We start from the raw sequence: 10785 nt of genomic DNA, 5'->3' as shown, positions 1-10785 counted from the left end.
TGAATAATTTTACAAAAAAAAAAAAAAACAGAAAAGAATAAAAGCTCTAGAAGTTCTACGACTGCTTCTTTATCATTTTTCTTTTCAAAAAAAAAAATATAAAGGAAAGCTGCAGAAAATAGTCATGTATGAATAATAGGTATTTCAGACGAGCTTGTAATTTAAGAATGGAACTAATATCAGTTAATTTAAACAACTGAAAGCAACCCTTCACGCGGATTCCTTTACAAGTAATGCACCAAGTCTACTTGTCCAATTCATACTTAGTATTGATGTGCAGTCTTTTTTGACAATTCTTCCTCCCTTAATTGTCAAAACAAATGCTCACGATATCGGCCAAAGTCATCCTACTTGTAATTTTTTTTTGAATTTCTTAATAATTATCTTGAAATATGATCTCAAAAAATAAATTAAACTTGCTCTTGTGCCAAGATAATGATTTTATTAGTCATTAATGATCCAAAAATCATTCTTAATATCCCCAGTTATTTCTAGGGTATAGGATATTCTGTGGATGCCGAGCCAAAGTGACATTAAACCAAAGGATATGCCATCGAGAAAAGTAAACATCAAGTTCTGAGTTTGAGATTTGTTACCTGCAGCTGCAATCTCTTATTGGTAGGTAGCTTGCAAGATTCAGTTCACACTTTCGAAAAAAATGCCTCATACATGGTTCTTATTACTCGGGAATTGGGTAACCTTTATCTCCTATTAAACTTTTTATGGGCAAAGAAAAAGGAAGAAAAACTATCATGGTTGGACTAATTATAAAAAGTTAAAAATATCACGAGGACAGTCCTAGATTTCATGATTAATTTGTGCTTGACTAAATCCTCCCCTCTCCCAACCAGTAATTTGGGGGAGGACTCTTAGACTCTTTCAAGATACTATGGTCCTGTTTGACAAATGAATTTTTTTGATATTTGTCTAAAATTTTACTGTAGTTTACTCTAAAAATTGTAGAAAAAATTTTTGAAATATGTAAATTTTTTAATATTTTGAAGTGTATAGTTTAAAAGTTTTGAGAAGTTTTTTGATACTAATGTAGTTAAGTTATTAAAAAACTTATAACAGATAAACTTGACCAAAAACTTGTTTATCAAACAGGCCCATTCAGGATTTAAAGCTTGTACCTTGCAATTCGGGGGGTAGGAAAGGAGTGGGAGGGTATTAAAAAAAAAAAAAAAAAAAAAAGTCCTCCTCCCCTCCCCCTTTGTTCTTTCCTTAAAAAAAAAAAAATCAGTTTTATCACTAGAAAAATGCAAATTCATAAAATATATTTGCAATAGTACTTGGGGATAACTTCGCACAAAACAAAGAGCAATGGAGCTGAACCTCCACGGAGGTGAAAGTCACAAACCAATCAATTAATTGCTTTTTAGGAGAAAAAAAAAATAAACAAAGTGGAAGTCAAACAAAGAGGAGAAGATAATGCAGGTTCAGACCAAATCCATTAACATATCATAGTATTGGACGTTTTGTTTTTATAACATTAAACAAAACACTTGGTAACATGATAAAGGGGGATCGTGTGTTTTGTTGTTCCAAATGGGAACTCACCATCCTGAATGATATTATATAAATAGACTTGTAAAAGCTGATGAAGAAACTTTATTCATCTGTCACATGTCAAAGTAACCATCCAAAGAAAAATGGGACCTTAATTTAGAGATTCTCCATTTTTTCTCATTCAGACGCGTTTACAATAACGTCCATTGATCAACCTCTAATTCACTCAAATTACGACTACTATAATACATGGCTAGTCCGAGGGTGAATTCTATGAATTGGTTTTACTCGATTGTGAACTTCTATTCTCTCAAAGTTATGACCACGATAATGTCATAATTGAATTTTGTTACTTAATTACCAGAATTTGATGGGAAAAATTCTCTATCGAACTCAGAATTTCAATCCTTTTTCTTTTATAAAATGGAAGTCAATACTAATAATAAACTAGCTGAAAATTGTCCAACACGATCTGCTTGACAAAGGTAAATGCACTAATCGTAGAAAATACATGAAACATATCATAGATATATCTGATCTGCAAATTAGTAGATTTAACAGAGTTACAAAGTATGAAAAATTACATTATGAATAGCAAACGATCAAATTTGACCAATTGCACGAGTTGCCTCATAAATATTTGTGCATGCCTATTCTCTCAGATTTTCTATCCAATTGATTAAAGTTTAAAACTGATGTTGAGATCTGATGAGAAAACCCAAGAAATTCCAAATCTAATGTATGGATCTAAAAAACTTTTAGTTCTGATAAAAATAGCAAAAAAATAAATAAAACTCATTCCCACTAAGATTGTTTAGGAGAGAAGAAAACTATCATTAGTAAACACTAAGATGTAGAAAACTCTCATTAGGACATCTTAAAAAAGACACTTTATTAAACAGAAAACAAAACAAAAACAAAAACAACAGAGGGAGTGGAAGGAAGGCCTTGGTTTGAGACCAATACTTCCCTCCAATGAAAGAAAGAATGGTGCAAGGAAGGTTGAGAGTAGAGAAAAGGTAGGGAAACAAGTGAGTGCTAATTAGAATTTTATTCCTACTTGTGTCAAATATTTCAATCGTCAATTTTTGGATCGTAATCTATTTTAAATCTCATATTGGCTTTTAAATAATTATAAAATAATGTCAAATTTTGATTCTTTAGTCTATCCTATATCTATTAGCTCTAACGGCACAGATCAATAGAATGACTAAAATTTAACACTTTTTATTATTTAAGGGTCAATTTAAAACTTAAAATTAATAAGGACCCAAAAGTGGACAATTGAGATCGTTTAGATACTACGCAGGTAGTGTACCCTCTTAGAATACTATTCACAAAATTTTTACTTTCTTTTTATAAGGGGATTCAGGTGGAAAGTTTGGGATGGATGTATAATTAGATGTGGCAAATCAACCCACTTAATTAGATTTACCCATACCTGTCTATGAATAGATGGGTATGGGTATCTTAAATTTTTGTATATGGGTTTAAATGGGTTACCCAATAATACTCATTTATTAAATGGGTATTATTGGGTAACCCATCAAACCCAATTAACCCATTTAAAATTCTCTTCCCCCCAAGTTTCTTCTTTTCCCCTACCTTTTTTTTTTCAAATTTTTCATTTTGTCATGATGTTAACATTATTATTATTATTATTATTATTATTATTATTATTATTATTTGTTGGTTTTATCTTATTATTTTATTTTTTCTTAGTTTGTTAACTTGCTCATTTTTTAGCATTACCAATTTATGATAAATTTTAGCTTATTTTCTTATCTTTATAAAATGAAATTTTAAATTTATATATGAAAAAAATGTTAGGGGTTCAAAATTTTTGGATTAAGTTTTTATATTAATTTTTATAGTACTTAATTCAAATTTTTATATTCGTATTATTCAATTATTAAATAATAGGTAATTTTGTAACATAGAGTATAAATGAAAAAAATTGGTAATTAAGTTTATTGAACATTATAAGTAAATATTTAAAACTAATGATGGGTACAAAGAGTGGTATAAATTGATAACTTAGTTTGCAAAAATGAATTTAAATGAGTTTGCAAAAAGTTAAAATAAATGAGTTATAAATGGGTAATTGGGTTACCCAATTCATTTTTTGACTTACTCATTTATACCCATCTAATTAAATGAGTATAAATGAGTTGACTCACTTATACCTATTACCCATTTTACCCAATCCAAACCCGCCCAAGTCACCCATTTTGACACCTCATGTATTTGATATATCATCCTCGCATGATAAATAAGTAAGTATGGATAATTGTCACAAGCTACTACTCCAAAATCCAAACGGTTACACAGGTTGGCACTTTCCTTATTTGTTATAATTTAAGTCTTGTTTGATAATCCAATTCAGTAATTAAAATCAATGGATTCAGAGCATAATAACGAAAAATAGAACATCTAAATTAATTAAGTGGTATTAAATTTTTAAAGCAAAACTTACTTTAAAAAATAAGTGAAAAGTAATTCACTTATTACTTACTGTGATATACGCCTAAATATATCAGATTTAGTATTTAATAATTCAGTAATTTAATGAATTCCGACTTTAAGTTTTAAATTTCAAATTTCAAATTCGTCCCTTAATTGTAATGTATTTAATGTTGTTTTTTTATCTCTTTTTGAGGGAGGGGCAATTATCAATTAGCAAACAGGTCAAATGTACCAAGAAAGCAGGTAGTACAAAATGTAGACATTGGACGCTATTGTATGGACTATCAATTTAAAATTAAGAGTTTAATTGCCCAACCTTCCACTTAAGCAAAAGTTAGAAACAGTAATTATTCCAATTCTGTTTCTTGAGACTGGGGAATTTGCTTTGGATTGATCAACGACAGCAAACCTTTAGTCCAAATTCAAGAAATTCATTCCTGAAGAGGGTCAAACAGCACCCCCACTATCTCCGCGTTGAAAACTCAAATGTGAACGCTCAAGTAAAATCCCCTGAAAAAAATTCCAAAATTAAACTTAAAAAATTAAAAAGACAACAAAAAGTTAAATAATTCAAATAATATAAAGACAAATTCAGCCGTTGCAGTTTTGCATAATAATCAACTCACAGGAAGAAGAGAGAGAAAAGTAAGACAGAACAGCTATGGAGTCGAGAGCTGAACCTTTCCATTAGCCCTCAGATTCTTCCCAAATTACTGAACTGCCCCTCACTCTCTCTTCCTCCCTGCTGTAAGTTTCCATCTCTGCTCAGCATAAAATAAAGCAAGAATCTTTCTTTCTGGATTTTAATTTATTTGTTTATTTATTTTCAGCTTGTTTAATTGAACTGTGATGATGAAAGAGAAAGAGAATTCAAGTGAGTCAGAGAACAAGAACCAGAATAAGAATATTATTAGTGAGGAAAAGGGAAAAAATAATGAGAACCCAGATGTGAAAAACGGATTTTTAGATAAGGGTATTGCTTTTTTGAGAGAATCATCTGAGAAAATTATGAGAAATTTTGAGGGTTCTGGTTCTGTATCGGGTGTTCCTTGTGAGTCTAGAAAGAGTGGAAATTCTGGTGCTCAAGAGCTTACTCTAAGCTATCTTTGTGAGAATGCTAAAGATGGTGGTGCTTCTGGTAAAAATTTGTTTGACAAGATAGGGTGTAATGGAGTTGGTGGTAGTTATAAAGGGAAAGAGATAGTTGTTTCTGAGGATCAAAATGAGGAAAATAATAGGTGGGTTGAGAGGGATTTTCTTCGTTTGAATGAGAATAGGGGGATTTCTTGTAAGAGAGAAGTTGAAGAAAATGGGGAAAACGAGGTAGAGATTAGGGAAAAGAAGCCTAGGATGGAAACATTGAATCTGTCTTTAGCTTTGCCTGATGTTTCGCTGTCTTTAGCTGGGTCGAATAGAGTTCAAAACGGGGATCACACCATTCAGAATGGCGATTTCCCTTCTCGCTTGAGGTCTAGTAGGAGTGTGCAGTCGCTTGAACCAGCGAATAACATTACAAGGACTACAACAACTTACTCAAATGATTTTTCGGCAGCCTCGATGTCTTACTCTTACTCCCATCCTTATTCCCACAATCCAAGCTGCTCACTCACGAGGAATTCAACAGAGTATTATGAATACTCCACAGGGAGTCATAGGAGGGACTGTGATCAGATTTGGAATGCTGGAGAAGGGACTAATGGGTCTGTCCATAGCCGGTTTAGGCCTATTGGGGATGGAACTCTGGCATTGTCTAATCCTGGTCCTGGAGGTGTTACACTGGGGAATTGTGTGGTGAATAAGGATACAGGTAATAATAGCATACATAGGGCTACAAGTTCTGATAATATTTCATTTTTTCCATCTGAGCTGCCTGCAAGGCCGAGGTTGGATGCTCAATCAGGTGATTCTAGGGGAAGAGGCTCTGAGAATTTTAGAGGTTTGGAGAGTTTGGATGGAGGAAGAGCTCATAAGCCTTCTAGGCCTGAGAGGATACTTCGAGAAATTGTCTCAGAGTCTATTTCTGTCATGTCTCAGATAGTTCCGGAGCTCCCTGAGGAAACTATTGAATCTACAAAAGAGTACTTGAAGAATCTCATAGCAAAACCTGAGAGGAAAGATGAATTGATGGGCCTCCAGAGCAGGCTTGATAGGCGGTCTGATCTGACCAGTGAAACTCTTTCCAAGGCTCACAAAATCCAACTTGACATTTTGGTTGCAATCAAAATGGGTCTTGCAGCCTATTTATCAAGCAAGATTTGCCTTCCTACTTCCGAACTGATCGATATATTCTTGCTTGAGCGGTGTCGAAATATAAATTGCAAGAGGCTATTACCTGTTGATGACTGTGACTGCAAGATTTGCTCAACAAAGAAAGGATTCTGCAGTGAGTGCATGTGTCCTGTTTGTCTCAAATTTGACTGTGCTGCCAACACCTGCAGTTGGGTTGGCTGTGATGTCTGCTCACATTGGTGTCACGCTACTTGCGGCATTGAGAAAAATCTGATAAGGCCAGGTCCTAGCTTGAATGGACCATCTGGGACAACTGAGATGCTGTTTAACTGTCTTGGTTGTGGTCATACTTCAGAGATGTTTGGGTTTGTTAAGGATGTATATATGAATTGTGCAAGGGAATGGGGCCTAGAGACCCTTATAAAAGAGCTTGACTGTGTTAGGAAAATCTTTCGTGGTAGTGAGGATCGAAAAGGCAAGGAGCTCCATCTTAAGGCTGGTGAGATGCTTTCCAAGTTACAGAGCAAGGTGCTGTCGCCTTTAGATGCATGCGGTTTCATCTTTCAGTTCTTCAATTGTAAGCCTCCTGACCATCTCCTTTGTGCTTCTTTGTATATTTGTTATGATATAATTTGAACTTGTACGTAGTTTCTGTTCAGTAGTTGCGTGTGTTCCAAATAAAAAGTGTGCACTGGTATGTTAAGTCTACATGTTTTTTGTCTATTCTGTTTCTAAATATTTTTTTTTTCCGCCGATGCGCGGGTATTTGTTTAAGTGAGTCATTAACATTGGTCTAACTGCATTTATAGTAATCCAAAACTTGAATAGCTGCTTCATATGTAAGGCTACTGGACAAGTGTACTGAATCATATGTCCAACAGGTCTAAGCTTGGAAGTTTGGAATGATTTATAAACATTTTTCCTTTAAATATGATCGATGTATAGGCAAGATGAGATTAACTGCCATATGTGCATCAGTTGCAGTTTATCAATGTACCAAAGTACATTGCTTGTTTGATAACCATTTATCAGAGTGAGAATTGGTCTAGAAAAATGTTCCATGAGGTTTTCTGAAAGAGATAGAGAGACAGCAATTTGGTCCAATTTTTGAGATGGCTTGGCATAACTAGCTCGTTGAACATTTTGATTGCTTATTTCATCGAACTGGATTTTTGAGCTTCAATTTTACAGTGCTTTACACCAAATGCTTCTGTAGAAGGAAGATCGCTATTGTAATTTAAAAAAAAAGGCTAATTCGAATTAGCCACAGGTACATAGAGGATGGAGCTTTCAGAATCTGTGCAGTGTATTGCTGCTTGTTTTATTAGGCAGGGGTGTTCCACCTTTTTTCTTTTTGCTTATGTCTTGCCTGGTTAACCAAAGTTATCATAAGCCAGATATTATTTGGATTCTGAGGTTGTTAAGCTACTTGTCATTTTTCTGAAGGTAGAACAGCAAACTTATTTGGTGAAAGATGAGATTACCTAACTGGTTTAAATGATGCATAACTTCTGTTTAGGAGATCAAATACTTGTGCCAAAACAAATCATGTTAAAGGCTTCGAATTTTTAAAATTCATCAACAAACTAAAATCTCCTAGCTACTTGCTAGGAGCTTCACGGTTTCTATATCTGTTCTCCACTGGTAAGACGTAATAAAAGGGTTCCTTTTCATGCTGAAAAATAGCTGGAAACAAGAATTGAATATTCGAAATTTGGGAGTGAATACTGTGTATGTTTCTTGTATATATTGTGCTTTTGTTTGCAAATACTTCTTGAGAGTCCAAGGATGTTTAACTATTATTCAGGTTTCATGGTTTCTCATCCTTTTTGGGAACTAAATTGAAATTAATAGTATTTGGGTGAACATCTGTAGTGTAGGTTTATTAACAGTATTTGTGATCTCAAAGGATGTTTTTACAAGCTTCCAGGCTTGTGAAACTTGCTAAGCTCACTTTGTGCGATGCATATATTTTGGCCTGTCATCTGTGACTTCTTAATCTGTGTGTTCATTTTCCTCAGTGCCCCTAGCGTTTCTCTAATCTTGACTGAGTAAACTTTTAATTGGGAATCAAATTGGTCACATTTCTAATTCAAACAGTTGAACCACCATATTTGATTTTTGAATCAAGTGCACACTGGTTTTCTTCAGTTCATATTTTTCCTGGAACTCTAGTCTAGAGAGATTCTGTGTCAATTTTCAACCAGTTATTAAGGTTTACAGTATCTAATATCATCAAGAATCTCAAATTCTAAACTTCATACAGTTTGTAATAATATTACTTATTTGAGCTAGCTGACAATTGAGCTTTTGTTTTATAATTTTGCACTATCAGACCTGTGCTTACAATGGTTCAAATTACATTGGACAGATCTGGTGATTACTCTACTCCATATAATTCTGCAAATTACTCAGTTAAATCCCTTTCCTTCTTCCTGAAGATTTTTTTTCTTATTCTGTCGAAGCTGTGCAAACTATTTTTCATTAAGTCAAATTAGTCTTCTTGTACTTACTTTTTTGCATTTTTGCTGCATTTTGTGAATTGGTAGAGAATATTGTGGTTGCATCTTTTAACCTATAAATAGGAGTAGCAGCTCAAAAAATACAAGATATTCTTTCGTCTTTCTTGGTACATAGTATAGAAGCGTTTTAAGTCTAGTGTATGATTTTGTTTTATCCTTGCTTGTTATTTTTTCAGATGCAGATGCATTCCCAGACCTTACCACTTCGACTATTCCTTCAAAGGATTTGCCTAGTCAGGTTAGCCTTAGGAATGATGTGTCTGCTTTTCCATCATCAAACATTCATTTTGGAAATTCTTCCTTCTCTTGTTTGGGCTCTTCAAGCGGAAGAAAAGATATGTTACCTGTTGATCTTCATCAAAATGATGTGAAAACTCCTCTCGTAGTTGAGAATAAGATGATTGAGGATGAATGGTCTGTGAAGCCATTGAAGAAAGATGGTTTTGACAGTTTGGAAAGCATTGTGCTGGTAAAAGAAGCAGAAGCCAGGATGTTCCAGGGCCGAGCAGATGAGGCACGGAGTGAGGCAGAGAGTTTCAGACGAATGATTAGGACGAAATTTGAAAAATTAGAAGAGGAGTATGCTGAGAAGCTTGCTAAACTCTGCTTGCAGGAAACTGAGGACAGGCGGAGGAAAAAGTTCGAGGAGCTCAAAATTTTAGAAGGCTCGCATTGTGATTACTACCAAATGAAGATGAGGATGCAAGCCGAGATTGCTGGCTTGTTGAAGAGAATGGAGGCAACGAAACAAGAATGGGTCTAATGATTCTCTTTATTTATCATTTGTTTTTCTCTAGTGACATTGGTTGCAATTAGATGACATTAACTTTAGCTTTTCTTCTGTTGCCCGCTACAGGGTCTTGTTTGCTTTTTCCAACTGCTGATTAAATGGTTGTATTTCTATTTTAAAATTTTCAATCCTCCTTTTCATTGGCCTCTTGGCAGCATAGTGTTGATATTAATGATCGTCGATATGTAAGATGAGGAATATGTGATGATGTTGAACAATGCAAAAAGCATTGCATTTGTAGTATGCCTGATCAAGAAGTAAAGCCTTTCTGCAGTCTATTGTGCTAATGTGAATTTGCATATCATACTTCATTTTACAAACTGTTTTCTTTCTGGAAGAATCACATTTTCAGGTTACAAAAAGGGGTGTCTTGATTTATTGCCTTCTTTACATGGCTGATACATTTGATAGATGACAAGAACCCATTGCCTACTGCCCTGTCCTTTTCTTCTCTGCAGCTGGTTGGAAGTATTCCATGCTAGGCTGCTGGGAGGTGATGAGGACTGAAATCCTGGACGCCTCAGATTTTAAACCTAGTGAGCTAATATATATAATTGTGGAGTGCTCAAGGAATTGGGAGGCTACATGATGTTAGTGTGGTTTGACTCTACAACAATTCGTTTGCTTCAATGATGAATCACGTATACTAGAAGCATTTAAAAAGATTCTTCTGGTTTGGAAGTCATTTTCTGGAATTTATTCCAGAGGACTAATGCCTCCAGAGCCACTGTCCCATTTAAATATGGTAGAGAATAGAATAAGTTAAAAGGATCAAAACATCAAACAATTGGTGCCTATAAAAATGCTACTTTTGGGGGTGAAAAAACAAATGAACCCTCTGTGCCAAATGGATTTGCATATCAATGATTGCCACATCAGGGTTTTTTTTAGTGAAAAAAAAAATTGGTTAAAATTCATACATTTCAGATGCTAATTGCCAGCTGGCTTCACTGTACATTGACCAAGGAGCATTTGAAGGGGTTCTTGTGTACTAACTTCATAAAATAATGGATTAAAAAGATTCTTTTTGATTACATGCTGATTTTTTTTCCTGAATTATAATAGGATTAGGATTTATGAAGATTCTCTAAAGGCCGACATACAATTCTATTTATAAAAACTATTTTATCTTTTCATTATTACTATTTTTTCACTCAACATTTAAAAAAAAAATGTTATGCTAAACAAACTCAAATTTTGCCGATAAACTCGGCACTTTAACATTTGTCATAATCTGATCTTTAACCAAAAAAGTAAATAAGAATCAAA

The 10785-nt window shown here is 34.1% G+C and overlaps 1 protein-coding gene across 1 annotated transcript; it reads left to right on the top strand.

Annotated features, from left to right (window-relative positions):
* Positions 1-4583: 4583 nt before the first annotated feature.
* Positions 4584-9803, top strand: LOC113717090 (protein OBERON 3-like). The gene is made up of 3 exons (XM_027241741.2): positions 4584-4722; positions 4806-6781; positions 8903-9803. Exons 2-3 carry the CDS (start codon positions 4825-4827, stop codon positions 9487-9489), a joined length of 2544 nt encoding a protein of 847 aa, XP_027097542.1. The 5' UTR covers positions 4584-4722; positions 4806-4824; the 3' UTR covers positions 9490-9803.
* Positions 9804-10785: the final 982 nt, after the last annotated feature.

This window comes from Coffea arabica, chromosome 11c (assembly GCF_036785885.1).
Source record: "Coffea arabica cultivar ET-39 chromosome 11c, Coffea Arabica ET-39 HiFi, whole genome shotgun sequence".
In the NCBI taxonomy this organism is placed as follows: domain Eukaryota; kingdom Viridiplantae; phylum Streptophyta; class Magnoliopsida; order Gentianales; family Rubiaceae; genus Coffea; species Coffea arabica.
The sequence above is the reverse complement of the archived record's forward strand: the minus strand, read 5'-3'. Positions and strand labels throughout refer to the sequence as shown.